This window comes from Panthera uncia (assembly GCF_023721935.1).
Source record: "Panthera uncia isolate 11264 chromosome A1 unlocalized genomic scaffold, Puncia_PCG_1.0 HiC_scaffold_17, whole genome shotgun sequence".
Lineage (NCBI taxonomy): Eukaryota > Metazoa > Chordata > Mammalia > Carnivora > Felidae > Panthera > Panthera uncia.
The window spans coordinates 101,092,946-101,115,945 of NW_026057577.1; the positions used below are offsets into that span (position 1 = coordinate 101,092,946).

Below are 23,000 nucleotides of genomic sequence, written 5' to 3' on the forward strand. Positions count from 1 at the left end.
GTAGCAGAAACCTGTGTAGCCCTTAAACGGTCAGAGTATCTTTATGGAGGATAAAATTCCAGAAAAGCAAAGAGTCACAGAAGGCCAAACAGCTGCAGAAGAGTACAAATAGCTCTAATCTGAAATGCACGATTTATCAAATGGGAACATGATTGCTAGCAATCTTACTTTTTTTGGTGATTACAAAGTTGAGCATACTGGCACATGTGACTCTATATGAGGACTTGTAAAGAGCTTTTAAAAACAATTATGCATGAGTGTTGGAGATTTTAATTTAAGCAGAAGGACTCTGTGGAGGTAAATCAAGAGCGCAGGCTGGAAGAAAAATGCTGAGGGAGACCTTCAATCAGGGGAGAATATTAAGTGGGACTCCTTGGGGAGAGGCCTGTATTTGCTTGTCTGGGGTAGGCTAATCTACATAATTGACTAAAACAGAATGAACAGCTGTGAAATACAGCATTTGAATGTGTGGGTAAAACACAATTACAAAATATACAGGGTCACAGAACATGTAATGTATTTTCATAGGATTATAGAATTTCCAAGCTCATTTGGGATTTCAGAAATCGGTCAGTTCTCCAGAGAAGCTAAATGACTTTATCAGGGTCAACTAGCTGGTTAGTTACAGCATAGCAGTTAAGTATGTGGGCTCTGGAGTCAGACATCCTAAATTTAAATCCCAACTCCACCCCTCATTCTGTGACTATTAGAGAAAAACACTCATTAAATGAGATGATACATTTAAGCAACACTAGATGATGTCTAGAACTCAGTAAGTGATCAGTTAATAGGTATGTTTATTACTTGCAAGAATGCCAAAGTGGGTCATCTAAGGCTCTGCAAAATGCACAAGCATATCACAAGAGGGATATATGTGAGAAGTTAGCTTCCCAACTAAAATGACTGTGAGACACAAAATAGTATTCAGTTTTCTTAGAGAGAGAGAGGCAAAAATTTTTCAAGTACCTTATGGAGAAGTGACTCAGATGAGCTCCTCAGAATTTTTCAAAATTTCAGTTTGTACTCTAATGCTTGATTTTGGTTTATTGATCTTCCCCCATTCCCACCTGAAGTTTTTAGTTTGTTTTACAGCTAGAAATATATATATCAATATATTTTTTGATAATTGACTGTTTTTACATCCTAATTTTTCTGTAGTAATGATGCCCACTCATACTATAGGATCCTATTATCCTTTGTAATTAGAGTAAGTTGTGCTTTTAAGTAAATGTGCATTTTGAACAAAGTAAAAACATGCTGTGGATTAGAATGACATGCTTTGAATATAGTTGGGGATAAGACATCTGATTTTCTTTAAAAAACATACATATATATTGAAAAGAATAATTTTGTATGCATGAAATGATTGGATAGTTATCTAGATAAAGAAATCAAACAAAGTAGAAGTCCAGTGTCACTTTCTTGTCATCTCTGGTTGAAATCCTAACAAATTTCTGACTTGTCAAGGCACATGTTTGAGCATATATTCTAGTGCCAGAAGTCTGTTGTGAAGACTGTTGAAAGGACCAAAGCATGTCACATTAATTATGATTCTGAGTTATCTCCTATTGGCTGAGAGGCAAAGGCATCTATTATTACTTAATAACTATCTTTGATTATTTTTAATCTTGGAATGATACGGTACCATCACTAAATCTCAGGTAATGACACTATAAAATATTTGTTGTGGCTTTGCTGCAAAATGCTGGCATAGCTGTTGTATTTCTTAATTTTATAGATGCCTTTAGTGAGTGTTTTAGGCTATGTTACATATGTAGTTTTCTTGCACTATGTCAGTATTTTATGACACAAGTAATTTTTGGTTGACAAGACCCAGCGGCTAAGGAACAAAAAGTTTCTCCAAAGATCTTTAGCCCAGTCAGAATATTGGCATTCCCCAAAGGTGGCTTTCATTGCGTAATAATATTCAGCCTAAAGAAGTCACATTTTCAACTTGTAACTGTAGAAAATTTGTGACAGGTAAAAGAGGCACATTCTGAATGCATCATTGACTATTTCCTGTGATTGAAGACAACACTATATATATTTCACAGTGGACTTAAAATTTAATCAGCATACCTACATAATGAGTTACTAGCTTCACTTCAAAGACTAGTGCTAGTGTTAAGTAATTTAAGGCCCATTAAGGATGTTTATCAGGATTCAGAGTGGAATGTTCATGAAAACCTCATTAAGTATATTTGTTGTATTGATTGTTCCTAGAGAAACTTAGCAATGCTATAAATCATCAGTTCCAAAGAAAAGATTTTGGTGTTGATCATTGAGCTTTTCTAAATAAACTCCTTTCTGAGTAGCTTCTATAATTCTATGATTTTAGAATTTTTACATAAATTGAATGAGCTACTTAATATAGAGAATTGCATCAAAATCTCAGTTTGAGAATACTTATGACCATGGATTTTTTTCTTCTCTTTGTTTATTATTATTATTACTATTTAATCTTGGCTTAGTGATATATACCAGGGACCTGGCAAAGTGCTTGAAATACAAATAAGACAAAAACAGATGTAGTTTCTGATATTATAAAACACATGGAAAAGATGCAGGTTTGTTAACACATGTCTGTACTTTGTATTCAAATCTATTAGAGTTTTATATACATATATAGAATAATTTTTTGCATATTTTTGTGTTTGGATGCTATTCATGTCATATTTTATAGCTCTACTTTGATTTTTTTAATGTTTATTTATTTGAGAGAGAGAGAGAGAGAGAGAGAGAGAGGCAGAAAGAGAGGGAAAGAGAAAATCCCAAGCAGGCTCTGCACCTTTAGCACAGAGCCCAACGTGGGGCTCAATCTCATGAACCCGTGAGATCATGACCTGAGCTGAAATCAAGAGTCAGATGCTTAACTGACTGAGTCACCCAGGCACCCCACTCTGCTTTTCTTTTAATATAAGTGCTTGCGTATTCTACATTTCTTCTGTATACAAACATATACATATACATATTTCCAAATATTAACCATTGGTCAAATGAGTTATCACTGTATTTGCTCATTAGCATGTGGTAATAACAAGAGTTACAGAACATTTTATGAGTTACAGATCTCTTCTTACCTTTATCATCTTATAACAAATCAGGTTGGCAAGTTTTTAATTTCAGATTTTCAGAAGCAACCAAGTATTATAGGATCTAAGTGATTCATCCTAGTTCACTCATTCTGGTCTATATGAACAGGATTCAAAATGGATTATTTTGTCTACAGAGTTTCTGCTTTAAGCCAATAGGATACACAGATGCCTTGGAAACATTGACTGGAAAATAGTTATATATATATTTTTTGTGAAGTATAGCATTAAAAGAGTAAAACACAGGTGTAAATATAAATGTTGATGTAAGAAAAACACTTTCATCTTTTTTTTTTTTAAATTTGGGTAGAAACTCATTTCTTCTGCAATAGCATTAGTCAATTTATTTTTCTTGTTCACAGCGCTAATGTTTACAGCACTAGTTCACAGATGTTAGTTGCCATGAATATGTATCAGCAGAAAGTGTGAACCACAGCCTATATAGTAGCTATTGCAAACTTCACCTCACTTACACTGTTGAGCATCTGTCTATGGCTCTCAATTTTTTTTTTTATCATATGTGTGCCCTTGTACCTTTAATGTCCTTTGTGTTCATTCTATCAGATGAAGTTAATTTTCTCTTGTTTCTCAAGATGGAGATTATTTATGCTATTTTACAGAAGTAACATGGGAGTTTTGGTATGCCCATCATGTACCTAATTTTATTTTCTTTGAAAATTTATCTTCTATTCTGCTAATCCTCTGGCGGTTTTCTGGGTTATTTAGGCAGGTGTAGGTGGAATCTAAGTAATCAGCAAGACGCGTGGTGAGCCCAGCGTCCTCCTATGCCACCATCTTCCCCTAAATGTCCATCAACTGATGAATGGATAAAGAAATTGTGGTTTATATACACAATGGAATACTACGTGGCAATGAGAAAGAATGAAATATGGCCTTTTGTGGCAACGTGGATGGAACTGGAGAGTGTGATGCTAAGTGAAATAAGCCATACAGAGAAAGACAGATACCATATGGTTTCACTTTTATGTGGATCCTGAGAAACTTAACAGCAACCCATGGGGGAGGGGAAGGAAAAAAAAAAGAGGTTAGAGTGGGAGAGAGCCAAAGCATAAGAGACTGTTAAAAACTGAGAACAAACTGAGGGTTGATGGGGGGTGGGAGGGAGGGGAGGGTGGGTGATGGGTATTGAGGAGGGCACATTTTGGGATGAGCACTGGGTGTTGTATGGAAACCAATTTGACAATAAACTTCATATATTGAAAAAAAAATTATCTTCTACATAATACAAGCTTCTGTATTCAATTCAGGTTATAGCTACAATTCAGGTTGTAGCTACATGTGAAATTCAGGTTAGTAGCTACAATGTGTTAGTAACAATTCAGGTTGTAGCTACATGTGAAACAAAGACACAGAGAGGAAGGAAGGAAGGAAGGAAGGAAGGAAGGAAGGAAGGAAGGAAACAAACAAGGGAGGAAGGAAGGAAGAAGAGAAGGAAGGAAGAAAATCAGTAGGCCGGTGAGAAATTCAGCCATGTATTGCATAGCCAAAATAAATTGTCATTTTTAGGCCCTGAGCAAATTATTAACTGTGAATGTTAATTTTTATATACTTTTAGAATTTATAAAATGTAAGTATTTGGTAAGGCCCAGGGAAAGCCGAAACAATCAGTTTGATGATAAGATAAACTCTAGTACTCTTTATGCAATGTTAATTAAATGGATTAAAATGTATTTACTGTTAAAAATATAAGACAAACCCCTAAAACTTAAGACATGTTTTAAGTTAAAAAAAAAGAGGAGAAATAATGCAGCAAGATAATCCTCCAAATAAAAGATTTATAATCAGCAAAACCAACTGTTTGCCTCTTTATAATTCATGTTTTTATTTATCCAACAGATGTTTATTGATTGCCTTACAATAAATCTGTGCCTTATAACAAAACCCATGCCCCTAAACAGCTTACATTTTATTGAGAGAAATAGTAAAGAAAGAAATAAAGGAAGAAAAAAGAAAGAAAAGAAAGAAGGGAAGGAAGGAAGGAAGGAAGGAAGGAAGGAAGGAAGGAAGGAAGGGAGAAAAAGTTTTTTCCTCTTAATCCCTTTCACCCATTCCCCTAGCCCCCTCCCCTTTGGCCATCACTAGTTCTCTATATTTATGAGTCTGTTTCTCCTTTTGTTGTTTGTTTGTTCATTTGTTTTGTTTATTATATTCCACATGTAAGTGAAATCAAATGGCATTTCTCGTTCTGTGTGTGGTTTATTTCACTTACCATGATATCTGCTAGGTCCATCCATGTTGTTGTGAATGATAATATTTCATTCTTTTCTTATGGCTGAGTAATTGTTAAATCACTATGCTATATACCTGAAACTAATTTAATATTATATGTCAACTGTACTTCATTAAAAATCTTAAAAAGTAAGATAAATAAGCAAGATAATTTCAGATTATGATACTTGCCTAAAGGAAATAAACAGATAAGATGGAACATTAGTTAAGGCCACCACTTTGGATGGGCTGCTTGGGAAAGGCCTCTTAGAGGAGGTGACTTTTGAGGTGAAGGATCATAAAAGAGGGCCTTGTGAAGTTCAGAGAGACATATATTCTAGGCAGAAAGAACAAATGTGAAGACTGGAAGATAGTGAGAAAGGACTTGGTATGAGATAATATTGAGATTTTAGGAAGAGGCAGATTATTTAGAGCACAGTAGGACACAGTCAAAATTTTGGATCTTTTTGGAAGAACTACTAAAATGAAGCAGAGGAATGATAAAATCTAATCTATGTTTTTAAAAGATCTGACTGCTGTGTGGATAATGGATGGTAGGGAGGCAAATGGAGAGGCCAGGAGACCTATCTACAATAATTATATGAGGTGAGGCAACAGGGCCATAGATTTTGAGGGAGACAATGGAGATGGAAAGGAGCTGAGGCAGAGTAGCTAACTCTTGGCGAAGGAAAGGAAGGAATCAGGGATGAACATCAGCCCTAGGATACTCAACTTCCTGCTAAAAAGAAAAAAGTTAACAGAGCACAAACCTTAATGAAGCAGTAACCAAACTAAAGAGGTATAAACTACTTACACTTAGTCACATATTTCCATCCTACAACTAAGGAGTGGGACTCTCACACCTAACTGAGGAATTTCATAGACTCAGTCTACCTAGATTACTTGCAAACTGTGCCCAACCTTTTAATGAAAAATATCTAACTGGAAACTGTTTATCCCAAGCTGGGGCTGTATCTTATTTTTCTATTCTTAACTCATAGTAAAGTGCCCTTCAGAGTAGAGTGAGCCCAAGTGGTCAAATTCAATATCAATTTCTTGTTAGTTTTTCTTTTTCTAGCAGATTTAAAGGACACACTATATGTAGGTACTCTTCTATATTCTGTATACAAATTATTCTTATAGAAATCCTGTTAGGTAACTATTATTGTTGTTAATAATATCCCCTTCTCATAGATAAAGAAACTAAGGTTGGTTAAAGGATATTAACCATCTTGATGTCAATCAGCAAGACAGAATTAGAATTTATACCTATGTCTGTTGTTTTCTAAAACTTGTGTTTTTTCATGACATTATGCTACCTTATTGATCAGAAAATACATGTTAACAAATCATTTAGAACTGTATGATTTTTGACTCCTTTTAGTAGATCTTCAATAAGAGATTAGTGAAAAATAATGACAGAGTGGCGCCTGGGTGGCTCAGTTGGTTGAGTGCCCGCCTCTTAATTTCGGCTCACGTCATGATCCCAGACCTCTTTCTCTTTCTCTCTCTCTCTCTCTTCCCAGCTTGGGCTCTCTCTCTCTCTCTCTCATTCTAAAAAAAGGATGATGATAGAGAAATATAAAGGCATTAAAAGGACATGTTCACATCTTCCTGATAAAAGAATAAAGATACCAGGTGTTCTAAATAAGTAAATCTGCCAATCCATGAGAGGACATTCTCTTAACAGGTCATGAGAATATCATATTACTCAGCACAGAGCAAATCAGGTGATACATGAAAGGCTGATACTGTATTGTATTAAAGCACTTGATAAGTACTATACAATGTATATAAATATCAAAAATGATGCATCAAATTCAAGATTTAATTAACATTAGATTAGAGAGAGGAGGAAACAAATGTGAGTGGAAGAGGAATTATCTATGTTGGTATTCTTAATCACCTATAATGCTTAGAAAAATAAAGAGCCCTGGGACCATCCCTCCCTGCCCCAAGACATTCTGGAGCATGGAAACTGCCTATTTAACAAATGCTCCATAGGTAATGGACCACACTTTGGGAAAATACTGATTTTGTCCATTTTTTTTTTTAATACATCAGCCCAAGGCTCATAAAGGAAAATGGTTATCTGAACTTGTGGCACCCTTTTTCGTTAGAACTTTGGCTTAAGTCAGTCTCCTAGAGGCCCAATTCTGTCCTCTTTGATACTTGGATTTAATTTTTCCAGTTCCAGCCATGGACCAGCTAACAGCATGTATCATTGCTATTTGTCTTCTAGAATCACAACCACAGCTGCCTGCATGATGGACCTAAGGCGGTACCCACTGGATGAACAAAACTGCACCTTGGAAATTGAAAGCTGTAAGTTTTTCTAAGAATGCAGCTAGACTGAACTCTGCTTTGAGGTTACTCTGGTTCATATCCAGACCACAGGTCCCGCAAAAGTACTGCTACTACAGTAAATCTGGTGGAGAGAGACGGAGTCAGTATCTTTCCTCAGTGATGCTGCCACCCTCTTAGTCCCATCTCTAAATCCCTGGGAGAGATGTATAGGCAAGATGTAATTGAGCAATAAAAGAAAGATTCTAAGACCCTGGAAGAAGACCAAGGGCTATTCTAGGCATTTAAAGTATGGAATTGGTGCATACAGCTGCAACAAGCTTGGAAAAATAGGTGGTAATGGCAGAGAGACACAGGAAATCCCAATTGTCTTTGCCTCTCAGAGAGGTTATGTCTTTGCAATTGCAAAATAAATGTGGCCTCTGGACCAGTTAAAATATTCACAGAATGTGGATTGGTGGAATATTTTTTGTTTCAAGGGACTGCTTTCACTGTCTAAAATTTAGTTTACATTCCTGCTAGAGGCCATATCATGAGCAAGATTGGTGTCTGTGTCTGTGTTTATTTTCTTTCCTGTGCTGACTTGTTTTGCAGTGTTGTTGCTTTTCTGGGCCACGGTTTCTTGATGATTCAATCATCTACCCTGTTGGGTGGGTGAAAACATTGATTTCATGACCCCTCTGCATTTTAGAGGTCATTCGAGATGGAAGAGGATTCGAATCTCTTTTCTTTGTCAGTTCTTTGCAATGTTTTCATGCCTCATCCCACCAAACAATTGGAAGCTGATGATTTTATATCCAGCATTCTAGATAATGAGTAACTTGACTGCTGTGTGGATGGGATACTCTCAGCTGTTGTGAGAAAACTCTAGCTGTGGCAAAGCAGTGCAACTCGAAGTCACTGCTCTGAGTGGAAATACAAGCCTTTATGGAACACAGCTTGTATTTGGCCTGTTAAAAAAGAATAGCTTCCAGAAATTATTGAATTTACATACATTTTTTTGAGGAACTTGATTTCATACTTGTGCTCTCAAATCATCATTATTTTCACTTTTGATCTTTGCAATAAAGAAATATTTAATGAAATTGGTCTATAAGATTTTGATAATTATTTTTATGTAAGTATTTTGGGATAACTTTGCACTTTATTAACTTATTATAGAATTAAAGTGCAGATTGTTCTTCGAAGTCCAAATTCTTTGGTTGTTTCCAATTGTTTATATAAGGATTTAAAAAAAAATTAGGTTGCCGTGTGCTAACAGTGAGGTTTTGGGAAGAGAATTTTTTGTGGTGAAATTTGAGTGGACTTTTAAATAATCAGAATTGTACACATGGTTGAAGCACTTGTACTCATGTTATTTCATTTGAGCTCTTCATAACCCTCCAAGGTAAGTAAACAAGTCCCTTTTATTTTAAAGAACTGATGCCTAAGGACACAGCCAACATCCAGGTGTTTAATGTAATTAAATTATAATTCTGACAAGGATTTTTTTTAAATTAATGTGACAATTCTTCAGACTTTTAGAAAGTTTAAGTTTTAATAAAGGGGCTTTTACATTTCTCATTTCAATTCACAGTTACCCTATTAAATGGAGTAGAATAGATTTTTTCCACAGCCTTACTGAGATATAATTGATGTATAACATTGTGTAAGTTTAAGATGTATGAGGCAATGATTTGATAGATGTATATGTTGTAAGATGATTACCATAATAATATTAGTTAACAAATCCATTACCTCAGTGACATTGTGTGTGTATGTTGAGGACTGAGCTACTCTTTTAGCAACTTGCAAGTGTACAATACAGAATTGTTAACTATAGTCACCATCCTGTAGATTAGATGCCTAAATATTACTCATATTTTAACTCATCTTTGTAAACCTTTAACCATCTTTGATCATCTTCCAAAAACCCTCACCCCTGACAACCACCAAGTTACTCTCTCTTTCTATGACTTCAGTATTTATTTTTGGATACCACATATAAGTAGGATCATACAGTATTGGTCTTTGTCTTATTTCACTTAGTGTAATTCCCTCAAGTTTTATCTATGTTATTGGAAATGACAGGATTTCCTTTTGATCACTATAGCTTTGCAGTATAGTTTGAAATGAGGAAGTGTGATGCCTCTAGTTTTGTTATTCCTGTTCAAGAGTTCTTTAGCTATTCAAGGTCTTTTGTGGATCCATATAGATTTTAGTATTATTTGTTGTTCTATGTCTGTAAAAATGTATTGGAATTTAAATAGGAAATGCACTAAATCTATAGGTGGCTTTGGGTAATAGAGACATTTTAATAACATTAACTCTGATCTGTGAAGATGAGATGTCTTTCCATTTATTTATGTCTTCAGTTTCTTTCATCAATGTCTTATACTTTTCATTGTACAGATCTTTCACTTCCTTGGTTAAATTTATTCCTAAGTATTTCATTGTTTTTGATGATATTGTAAATGGGATTGCTTTCTTTATTTTGTTTTTAGAGTTCATTGTTAGTATATAGAAATGCAACTGATTTTTGTATGTTTATTTTGTATCATGAAACTTTACTGAATTTATTAGTTCTATTTTTGGGAGGGAGGCAGTCTTTAGGGTTTTGTATATATAAGATCATGTCATTTGCAAACATGTAATTTTACTTCTTCCTTACCAATTTGGATATCTTTTATTTCTTTTCTTGCCTGATTTTTCTGGCTAGGACTTTCAGTACTACGCTGAAGAAAATCATTGTTGTATGAATGATAATGAAATATGTTATATTAATAATATATATGATATTCTGCCATTATTGGTAGGTAGTTAACTAATTAAGCTTATTGAAATGAATTTATGATCCTAGACTTTTAACAACTAGCTCTGAAGTTGATGCCTGACATTCAACCTTATTTATCCGTTTCTTTCTTCTAAGCAAACTTTAGGCATTCGTTTATTCTCCTTTTCCCTCTCCCTCACCCTCTCTTCTCCCTCTTTGCCTCTACCTCCCTTCTCCTTACTTTTCTTCTCTCCCTCCTTCCCCTCCTGACTGTCCTTCTTCCCTACCTCTCTCAAATGCAAATGACCTCAATAGTGGCATTACTAAATCATTATTACCTTGTCTCTATGCCAGCAATTCATATATTGGTTTAATGGCAGAGAAAATAATATAACTTGATTCTGAGTGAGGGAATATTAGGATTGAGTTTATTGCAAGGCCATTTAATATGTCCCATCCAGAAATGAAAAATAATGCAAAGAGAGCAAGGGGAGTATTATGTGTCTTTGAAATGGGAATAGTTAGGGGACTAATCTCTTATACTCTGAGCCAGATTAGTTGCCCAATACCAGTGTCAGCTACATGACCTTTCTCCCCTTCTCATGAGGGCAAGATTGTCTTACATACTCTTTAACCCCCATTTTCCAGGTTCCCCACTTGGGGCATGTGAACCACTTGTCTGGAAGGGAATGTGGAATTCTGTCAACTAGATACATTGATAGGCTGTTCACATTGCTAAAAACCCAAAGGTTTCTCTCTTTTTTTTTTTTTTTTTTTTTTTTTTCTCATTTGTTAGTGTGCTTTTATCTCAGCCTGTCTCTGGGTGAGTTGGACTAGGCAGCCTCAGTAAATCAGAGAATAAGATCAACACTCTCATTCCCAATGTTGTTGGTTTTTCAGTTAGTCTCAGCCTCAGTGCGATCTACAGTAAATTAGAGAGTCTAGAACTTTCCTAGAAGCTCTATCATAGATAACTTCACAGGACTATGCCAAGTGTTCACTGAGATAGCCAGTCAGGCTTATCCTTTTAGGACCTAAAAAAAAAAAAAAAAAAAAAATCCTACCGCTGCCCTTGTAGCAGCATCAGAAATCAGTTCTTGCTGTCCTCTCACAGTCACTGATTACATACATTATGTTGGGAAAGTCAACCCGCTTATCTGAGCCTCAGTTTCCCATAGATAAGAAGGGAATAATAATTACCACAACAAATTGTTATGAGGATTAAAGTAACTAATAACGATTAAAAAAATACTGCACTTTTCTTGGTACATAGTAGACATCGAATAAATAATAACTGGTGATGATGATGATGATGATGATGATGATTATATACCAATTTTATTATATTTAAAGATTCCTGTAGTGCTGGAGATTTGACCTAATTATGAGATCTAGTAGATCCAGGCAAGGAGAGATTGAAAACACAGCATTGTCCTTCTCAACTTTTACTTTTACATTCTAAGTAAGTCTCATTATTTGTAGGGCTGTCTACTTCCTCATAGTATGTCTCAGCCAGCTGTGCCTACAGTATAAAATGCAAATTAATTTCTTTTACTTCTGTCAATGGGAAAAGAATGAATAGTTAGCTTCAAAATCCAAAGAGGGAGATTTCAAAGCTCTTTGACATCTATCTGTACTTAGATGGAATGAAAGTACAATCCATTTTAAAATGTAATCCATTTGTGGTTTTGCCAACCTTTTACACTGGCCAGAGGAGACAGCCTCACCCACTGATCATCTAGAGTCTGTGCACTCAATGTAGCAAAATGTGCCCATAAGTGTGTGTGTGTTGGCACAGGCTTCTTTTTTTCCTACAGATATTCACCATGCTTCAGGAAAGCAGGAAATAGAAATGTGTCTGTTGTTGTTGTATTGATTTCCAATTTGGATATTTTGTAAAACAACTTGCTGTCAGATTATTGGTGGAATTAAGGCTCCATTTTCTTTTTAACAACTTTATTTGGAATAATCTTTATTAAAGAGGGCAGTATAGATTGATATACTTAAGCAGACTAAGGTACTGAATCCATGTTTACTATGGCACAGGTTAATATATTTTGGATATAGCTTATGCTGTGTACTGCTCAATATTTTTGGAAATATACATACAGGGTTTTTAAGAACTTAGTGGAAAAGATAATGCATAGTGTTCTTCCACTCCTAAAGTGAAAATTGATGGCATCTTAGAGTATGTCACTAATACTCTAAGTATACCACTTAGTATACCACTCTGTGATAATCAGAGTGGTATCACAGTATGTATTGTGGGTCAGGGGACATTTATTTATTTTTTATTTTTTATGAGAGAGAGAGAGGGCGCAAGTGAGCAAGGGACAGAGAGAGTGGGGAAGAGAGAATCCCACACAGGCTCGGCACTGTCAGCACAGAGCCCTAAGCGGGGTTTGAGCTCACCTGAAATGGGACTCAAATTGGAACCATGAGATCATGACCTGAGCCGAAGTTGTACGCTTAATGACTGAGCCACCCAGGCACCCAAGAGGATTTATTGAGTACGGTAACTATCTGGCATTGATTTCTCAAGTTAACTAAACAGGTCACTTAGCTTTTTCAAGCTATGGTTTCTCATCTCTACAATATTGCAATACCTTATAGGTAATGAGATAAGACAGAGATCTTTGTGCCATGCTTGGTGCTGATCTTTCCATAGGTAGCAGCTGTTATCATTATTCCATCGTTATTATCATTACCAATTTCACCTGGATTATTGTGCTCACTTAGAGTCACAGCATTTTCAAGGGATATTTAGCAGTCAGAATTATCAAAATGTGAATGATACATAAAGTATGGAGTATGAAGAACCAGTAGAAGAAATGAGTGGGAGGAGGGATGTATCCTAGGAATGAGAAACCTAGGGAGAGAGTGGCAGTATTTGAATGGGATAGTTGTTTTCAAAAAATTGTAGTATTTCCTCTTAAGAGAGCAGACCATGTCCGCTCTGGGGGCAAAACTAGACTAATGGTAAAAGATGCCAAAAGGCACTTTTGGACTGAAATATTTTAAAAAAAGAAAAGTTCATAGCAGTTACAGCTGGTGAAAATCCAGCAGGTCGTTCAATGCTATAAGACCATTTTCTGGGGAAAAGAGGATTCTTGCATTGGGCAAGTGATGGGATGATATGATTTCTGAGGAGCTCTGGGTTGATGGTTACTTGGTACCAGCAAAAATAGCAAGGACTTTAGTTAAAGGACAGTTAGGCAAGCGCTGGTTTCTGTGAAGATGCTGATCCCATATGTATATACATCTGGAAGCAATGTTATTTATGAAAAGATGAAAATCACATCCTGGCTACGATTTTAAGTAGATGGTGTGTGTGTTTTGCTGATGGTCTGTTGTTATTTAGCTAGCATCTTTCTTTTCTCAGATTTTCCTCACAGGAATATCTCTTACCATTGTGTGTGTGAGGAGAAACACTCAGACCCCCATATTTTCCTGCCTTTCTAAATAATTTTGGACCCCCTTGAGGGTTTTTAAATATATATATTTAGTTATATTTATAATTAGTTATAATTATTTACCTAGAGAAAATCAAAGAGAACTGCAAATGCTCCATAGTGTCACTGCATACAAACTTAATTTGCATCGCTGTTCTATTTTGGTATTTTCTTGACTTGTATCTACTGGCTTGGAAGTGGGGAGTTTTTCTTCCCCTCCTTGATGTGTGAGATACTTTGCTTCAATGTGATCTCCATTGAACCATCTTTGTTGAACAATTATTATTCTTATTCTCTTGTGACAATAAATAAGTACCAGGATGTGTGTTTAGAAACACTGGCACCTGATGCAGATAGTACTTGTGATTTGGGGTATTTGGACTTTAGAGCTTCTGTCCTTACAATTTGTCCATTATGAGAAAGTGAAGAAGTGACTTAGATATAAAGGGTGCATCTTGATATGGAGTATGAAAAATGAAAATATTGAACTCTTTCCATCTAAAGCTTTTTTCCCCTGGAGTAAAGAGAAATCTTATTTTTTATTCACATTTTTTAAATTTTCTCTTTCTGTAGTCTATTTTCTCCTTCTGGGATTCCTACAAATAGATATTGGGTGTCTCACATCTATCTACCATGGCTCTGAAATACAGTTTGTAGATTTTTATCTTGCAGATTACTAATATTTATTTTATTCTAAAGAAATTATTATTAGTATTCTATTTTGGCCATCCTGTTTTCAATTTCTAAGAACTGTCTTATTCTTTGATAGCTCATTTTCCGTAGTCACTTGTTTTCTTATGGAATGTTCTCTTTAGTTTACAGATATCATTTAAAATTATTTTACAAGTTTTCTTCTTCTCTCTTCATTGTTTGATATCCTTTTGTGATGGTATATGTTTATTTATTATGGTCTTTCTTTTTTTATGCTATTGATTTTCCTTGTAAGTCAGCTAATCTTGGTAATCAGTTCATATTTGTAAACAAAGGGCTAGTTTGGCCAAGGAGTTACTGATACAGATTTTCTGAACTGATGTGGGTTTCCGTAGCACTTTTACATGACTGTTTTCATAGTCAGATTCTTCCCTGAATAAGGAGAGTGGGGACAGGAAGAAAACAGGGTTTGATGACCAGGCAGCCTTCCTCTTTAGAAGAGTAGGCTAAGACCTTTCACAGATAACCAAGGCTTATCTGAGGTTTAAGTACCTTAGATTATTTCACCCTTTCATTTCTGGAAGGATGTGATAGAACAACTTATCCTTTTATTCCCCTCCATCTGTAGCAGTACCCAGGGCTATCTGGCACTCTGTTCTGATTCTCTCTTCAGCCCAATATGTAAACTAGGAACCCAGACAGCCCCACTTTGTTTAAGGAGGCTTCTTCCCGCATTGTCTAGGAGCAGTCACCACAGCCAGATATAAGAGAATAAGAAGTCTGGTGGTTGCATGGTGGCTCCTGCTCTGTGAACTTGCTGAGTCTGCAAATTCTGTAGTGCATAGGTTCTCAACTTTGCTGCACATCAGATCCCCTGGGGAGTTTTTAAAAATCCCAATGAACAAGCCACACCACAGACCTATTGAATCAGTCATTTTAAAAGCTCCGTAGGTGATAACAGTGAACAAAGTTGGGAAAGAGTCCTCTCGGGCATAGTTTTCACTCTTGAATGAGCATGAGAATGTCCTGGACAGTTTGCTAAACACAGATTGCTGGGTCCTATCCCTGGGATTTCTAACTTAATGGGTCTGGAATGAGGCTCAAGAATTTTCATTTTTCGCATTTGTTGGTCCTGTTAATGCTGCAGGTGTAAAAACCACACTTCTCTGACTTTAGTGGGAAAATCAGCTCTCTCCGTTGCACTTCCCTGTGCAAAACTTGTTTCCTTATTTGGTTTTTTCTATCTACATAACCTCATCTACATTCTAACTTTTGTACTTTTGTGATTTTCCAAAATTATTTGCCCATTGATGTAATGATACCTGCCTATTTTATAGTGCTATTATGGATTTTTACTGTTCTTTCTTTTTACACTTATTTCTATGAGACTTGAATAAGGTGGGAAAGGTAAATATACTGTCTTAGAGTGGAATTCTCCTTTTTCATACACATATTCAATTTTTAACTACATAAACAATTTTCAACCTCATTTTAAAAATTTAATAGCATATCACAAATATCTTATTTTATGAAATATTCTCTTCTCATTTCTTATGTATATCTAGTATTCTACATGTGGATGAATCATAATTTATTTAATGGGTTCCCTATTATACATCATAAAATGACTACTATTTTGCTCTTTTTAATAATGTAATTTGTGCATGATTGAAGCTATCGTTAAATACAATCAAGATTACATATCTATGTGTGTGTATATATATATATACACACACACACATATATATATATATACATACATATATATAAGGTTACGTGTGTGTGTGTGTGTGTGGTGTATGGCTCTTCTGTACAATGTAATATGTAATGTTAAATTTAAATTAGTTATTTAAAAAAACACTACAAATTCAGTTCTTCAGTCTAACTAGGCATATTTCATGTGCTCAGTAGCCACATGTAACTAGTATCTGCCATATTGGACAGTGTAAGTATATAGAACATTTTCATCATCTCAGAAAAGGCTGAGTAACACAAATATATGAGGCAAATTCATAGAAGTTGAATAAGTATATCATAGAAAAAATAAAATTTAAAGTCTTTGGGTATGATTTTACATATATCCTGATTTCAAAAATACCATAATATAAAAGGAAGCCAAAGGGCATTAGAATTGAAGTATAGTTATTTTCTTAATTGCAAAATAAACCATTATTTTATTGTTCCTAAGCGGGCAAACCAAAAGGAAGCATAATTCATAGTGTTATCAAATTAGTATCTCCCCTCTCACAGATGAAAATCTGCCTGCCATATTCATTTCCTGCAAGGCACCATTGGGCTCTCTCTGACATGGTGTTCAGAGCAAAGCAGTTTATGAAGTGTGTATGTATATCTTAGTAAACACTAGCCTAACAGGTAGGATGTGGATAAACTATATTATCCTGGCAGTGATCAAGATTGCCACATGAATTCACAGGAACCTTTGGAATCTAGAGTTCTAGGTAGAGAGAATTTGGGGAGATATATTTTAGCAGTAGACTCAGTCCCTTACCAGATTTTTGCCCTGTGTATATCAGGGTAAATACTGTGCCAAACCCAGGTAAATGAAACACAAAGGCTTCCACCCCTCATCTGTAGTAAGCTGACTTGGTAACTAAAAGAGCTCAAAGCTTAAGAGCTGTTCACCCCTCTGACCATGTGGTAAGCGCAGGTGTAAAGTTTCGGGATGTGTTGGCACAGGCTCAGCTTGCAACTCAGAGAACAGAGAGGAGCAATTATAAGGAAATGGATTCCCATTATTGGTTCTTAAACTGAAGTGTTTTCTTAAAGACTAAATGAGTTCCTGAGTCCCTCAGGACAGAGTTTTGGATTAGGCTCTGCTCAAAACCCTGTGCTATGTATATTTACCTTTCTGAAGGTGATGGCCACCTTTTATGTTTCTAATACTCATTTTTTTTCCTGCTTGGAAACTTTCATTAAAATTAAAAAAAACTCGGTTGAGGTGCTCATTGTATATTACAAATTTTTCTGTGGCAGATCTCATGGTGAGAGGGTGGTGGGGGTACAGACTTGTTTACTTGGTTTTCCTTGAGGCTCAGGAAAGGTGCCAACAGAGCTGTCACCAAAAATTGTCTGTTTTTGGCTGGGCTGCATTTTATACGGTATCCTAATTAAGTGAAAATGCCACATGTGTGGCTTTCTTAGCATTTTTTAGTGAAAGCTGGAGAGCACTTCAGGAAACCTGATGTGAACATCATAAGCCAGAGGCATAAATACACCCACAGACCTTCCCTGAAGCATTTCCAGAAGACTCATGTTGTTTTTGTTTGATAGTTGCAGCCCAATGAATTACAACTTAGACTGGCTTTTCTCAGATCCTGACTCTGGCTCCTTGTGTTACCACTTGGAGATGTGGTCCTTTCAGTAGGCTTTCAAAACTCTTGATTTGTTTTTGCAAATCAAACACCTTTTTCTTCATGATAGCTTCCAGAGTCTATCATCTATCCCTACTCCCACCTCCATTGCCTTCAGTACCATGATTATTACATTTGTTGTTATCATGATCACCATCATCAATAATAGTCACTACCATTTATTAAATGTTTACTTTGTATTAGATACAGTGCTGTATATACACATATAATCTCATTTATATATATCATATGACAACTACTAATAGTATTTCTTCTTTACAAATGAGGATGTGGTACCTTAGAGAAGTTGTGCAACTTACAAAAGATCACACACGTTAGCAGGTGAATGTCTAACTGAAGAAAACAGAATCCAGTGTAGCTAGTTTAAGCAGAAAGAGACTTACTTAGCTTACAGAATTCTTGGGAAGACTGAAGAAACAGACTCTAGGCTGAGCTTTTACATATAATTCTCACAGTCACAGCCCAGGCCTGTGTTGACAGGCAGTCAGTGTTCCTGCCACAGTATAATGACTACCTGCAGAACAGAGGGACCGCTGCTCTCACTAGACCAAAACCACACTGGTTTTCAGGTAATCTGTACTAATGAAAGAGGTGTTTTGTGCTGTGCCTCTCTCACTTCAGGCTCTGAAATCAAGTCTCCAACAAGTGTATCCAATTGGCAGAACCCCAATTACATTTTGAACCATAGACAGAAGTGAGGAATTATTATTAGGGCAGTTATTATTATTATTATTATTCATTATTATTGCTTGGCCAAGGTGAGATGTGAATACAGATCTAATCTTAGAGCCCATGTCTCTAACCATTATACATATATTCTTTGTTTATACACCTAACATAAAATTAATATATTCCTGTTTGTATTATAAATAATTTATTTCTAATAATTCTATATTTATTAAATTCTACCTGCTAAGATATATGCTTTCAGTGGGCTTTGTTACTTTCTTTGCTGCCCCATATCTGAACATTATATTTGAAGAATCCCCTGCTTTATGAAACAAAGCTCACCTTCCATAAAAGAAGTTGAAAAAGCCTCACACTCATTCTCTCAGCCTTACTTGCAACTAGAAGGTGGGTGCAAGACCAAGACTCTACCAATCCCATAACTTTGAATTGGAAATCTGTGCTGTGAGAACCAGTGACTGTGGGAAAAGCCAGCCTAAGAAAGTTAGGAGCTATGGCAGTGGAGGGATGGAAGTGTTCAGGGGAACATATAGCTGTAAGAACCATAGTACCCCTACCCAGTGAAGTTGCCTTGATAACTCTACTAGGACAGTTCTGCGGTTTTGGACATTATTCCTGACTTCATAGTTTCCACACCTGGATTTCTGGCCTATTGTAAGTTGTTCAATATCATTTTAATAACTGTGTCTTCTATTTAATTTAACCCGTCACTTTATATTGTTTGCAGCTAAGAGCCTTGATTGCTATGCTTTTTTAAAAAAATATATATTTATTTTGAGAGAGAGAGACAGAGACAGAGAGTGGAGGAGGGGCAAAAAGAGAGAAGGAGAGAGAGTGTCCCAGGCACTCTGACAGAGCAGAGCCCGACACGGGGCTTGAACTCACCAACCATGGAATCATAACCTGAGCCGAAACCAAGGGTCTCAACCAACTGAGCCACCCAGTGCCCCATCTATGCTTCTTGAAAAAAGGATTATGTCTTATATTATCCTTTATCTTTTATATTGCTTTGCAAATGACAGGTAGGTAGTGAAGAAATTCTTTACCAATTTAATTTAATTCATTGATTTCATCAAATTTCACTCTAGAACCATGCCCTCCCAAAACAAAATAGTGCCATGAGGAATTCCCTCTCTTGGGATTTATCACCCTCCCTGCCCCCAAGCTATTTGGCAATTGATTTCATATTATTTGCCTGAAAATATTAGAGACTTTACATGAATTTTTCTGTGGCCACATTAGGTAGAGAGACAGGCAGGTAGAATTTATTGAGCGCTTAGTAAGTGCTACGTGCCTTATATTCATTGTCTTATTTTATCCCATCAACCAGATGAGAATAAGAAATTAAGTAAAGGTTATACCTGAGGCATAGTCAAGATTCATTCTGTCAGTCATCCTCAGGGACCTTGCTATCAGTCAGCCTACCACCACTTTGAAAGTATACAAGGGAAGATGATGCTGAAGTCAAATAAACATTAATGCTGGAACGGGGCATTAAGTTTTTAAGCTGTTTTAAGGTAGGAAGTTGCTCTATGCCCTTTGTCCCTGTAATTAAGGGAGTGTTTATACTCTATGGGTATGTGCATGTTAATATCATAATATTCATAAATGTGTCAAGAATTTATCAAACCATTGCTAGTCGGTCACTTTGTTTCTTTTTTCTGATAAACAGAAAAAAGTTAAAGATTTATTTCTCAGTAAAAGAAAGCCATTCATTGATAGTTTAATTGATTTCAAATGGCCCTTTTTGTCACCTTTAGAAATAAATATTGATTATAGATATATATTCTGAAACATTTTTGTACTTGAACCCCTGACATAAAATGCTGTTTGAGTCTAAACTTAATCAAATTTACTGCCCATTGATAAGCTTTAGTGGACAGAAATAGAAAAAATACGTTAAGGATGAGCTGGCCTTAAGTTGAATAATTGTGGCTGTTCTGATTACAATTGTATCAAAACAGTTTAATATGTGAGCAGAAGACAGAGAGTATTATAAATTACTTGCATATGCAAAACAAAGTTGTTACTTTAATGTGTCTTTCCAATTCTACCTTCTCTTCTTAGTGCTTATGTAAATAAAGGTCATGCTGCTTGTCTACAGCTTTCTAGTTGTGAAGATACATTAGCAGAATGTTCCTTAAAAAACAAGACTCTTTTAAGATCTAAGGACTATATTCAATGTAATACTAACAATACCTACCATTTGGAATGCCAGTTTTGCAGTGAGCCCTTTACACTGATAAGCTTACTTAATCTTCACAACAGTCCCTTGGGTAAGTACAATGTCACACTATTTTACAGATGGGGAAACTGAGGTTTAAGTAATTTAAAATACACATTTGGAAGTGGTGACAATAGAACTCACTTAATCCTCAAAGCCTATTTACAGAGTATGATAATTTAACCATGTTGGTGATGCTTATTCATCGAGTTAATAAAAACAACATGCGCTTAAGAACACAACTTGAAACTGTAGCTCATAGTCAATTAAACACATACTTACTGGTACCTTACTGGGTTTAGGAAATCATCAAACAAAATGGGGAAAATTTTGTAAAAAGGGGCTCATTAAAGAGCCAGCAGAAGGATTTATTTTAAGCCAAGAGGGGTTTGGGATTCTCATTTTAACCATCTCTCTCCTCTGGGAAATCTGAGACAATGAGAATGCTTTATCAGGTTTTCCAGAAAGAAGAAAACAGATAATCTGCCCTATTCTCCATTGCCAAGTAGGGGATGAGTGACATTCCTGGAGCAATGAGAAATCCTCAGTCCCTCTAATCACTCTGTTGTAACATTTTAAAGTCCCAGTGGGCCATAATGCAACTCATGCACCCGGAGGAATGGATGGAATATATTTAGACTCAGTGTGGTCTTTTGCTTTCTTCTAGGGCTGGTCTAACGTGTTACTTTTCAAGACCTAATTTCTAGCATTTTAAGCTTCTTAAACATCATGTGCATCCATAACTCAAGAAGAAAACCAAAAATATATGAGAATAATCTCTGAAGCACAATATGCCATATAAAAAACAATTATCTAAAATTCTCACTCAAACAAAAGAAAGTTTTTCCTCTTTTTGTTTTGGCCATGGAAAGCAGGAAGAAAGGATCAAAGATTAAAGGCTTCTTTTTGATATTCTTTCCTGGACCTTCACAGGTTCCCCCAAAGAAGATGTGTTAACGATTATTATATTCTTTTTTTTTTATTTTCTTTAACGTTTTATTTATTTTTGAGACAGGGAGAGACAGAGCATGAACAGGGGAGGGTCAGAGAGAGGGAGACACAGAATCTGAAACAGGCTCCAGGCTCTGAGCTGTCAGCACAGAGCCCGACGTGGGGCTCGAACTCACGGACTGCGAGATCATGACCTGAGCCGAAGTCGGCCGCTCAACCGACTGAGCCACCCAGGCGCCCCGATTATTATATTCTTGTAAATAACATTGAGTTGGTGAAAAATACCTCTTGATCACAAACTTAGAAGGTGTGTGAAGTGGGGTGAAGATTCTTGGCTCTTCAGCCCAACCATTCTTTTTTTTTTTTTTTTTTTTATGTTTATTTATTTGGAGAGAGATTGGGAAAAAAGAGAGAGAGAGAGGGAGACAGAATCCCAGGCAAGCTCTGCACCATAAGCACAGAGCCCAACATGGAGCTACATCTAACTGTGAGATCATGACCTGAGCTGAAATCAAGAGTCAGAGGTTTAACCAGCTGAGCTACCCAGGCACCCCAGCCCAACCATTCTTTACCTAAGATCCACAGAGGCAAGACACTGCACCTGTACCAGAAAACAAACAAACAAACAAACAAACAAACAAAAACCATGAATAGCCTCAGGGATTTCTACCTTGCTATTCTCTGCCTGCAATACTTTTTCCTCCCTTCTTTGCCTAGCTCACTCCTACTCATCCTTCAAACCTAAAGCTAGAATTAATGTCTTAGCATTGTCTCTCCTAATTTCCCTCTCTCAAAGCACCTGTACCCTTTATTCATGCAGTTGTTACAGTTGTCATGTTTGTGGGTTTTATTCTCTTATAATCAATGCTGCTTTCTTTCTTGACTGTAAACTCCACAAGATAAGTACCATGGTTATTTTCTTATCATTCCATCCACAGTGCTGAATGCAAAGCATTGTAAAATTCAAAGTATTTGTTGAATAATAAATAAACAAATGGATTGTTGGACAAATAGAGAATAGCCAGCCCAGCCCATTTTTGGTTATCATTTGCTATATTTAAGGATCTCTGTTCAGTTTTACCCTCAAACTGAGGCCATCACTGCCTCCTCAAATTAAGGAGAAAAATATTAGGAAGGGAAAAATGAGACTACGGTGTTTCATTAAGCCTATTCTCACAATGTAAAGGATATACAGATATCAGCTGCCTCCTCAGTCTTACAAAAAATGGAGAATAAGTAGACCCTCAGTGTCCAGTCATGTGTTGT

General features: G+C 36.1%; 1 protein-coding gene and 2 long non-coding RNA genes across 4 annotated transcripts in view; 2 read left to right on the forward strand and 1 right to left on the reverse strand.

Moving 5' to 3' along the window:
- Window positions 1-23,000, forward strand: part of LOC125934465 (uncharacterized) — a 362,030-nt gene that overhangs the window by 175,665 nt on the left and 163,365 nt on the right. The window lies entirely within an intron of this gene.
- Window positions 1-23,000, forward strand: part of GABRB2 (gamma-aminobutyric acid type A receptor subunit beta2) — a 241,516-nt gene that overhangs the window by 106,703 nt on the left and 111,813 nt on the right. The window contains exon 5 of the mRNA XM_049647833.1: window positions 7,564-7,646. Within this exon, the coding sequence (XP_049503790.1) occupies window positions 7,564-7,646 (83 nt within the window). The remainder of the gene's footprint in view (window positions 1-7,563; window positions 7,647-23,000) is intronic.
- The window catches only part of LOC125934464 (uncharacterized), a 168,451-nt gene that overhangs the window by 30,001 nt on the left and 115,450 nt on the right, over window positions 1-23,000 (reverse strand). The window lies entirely within an intron of this gene.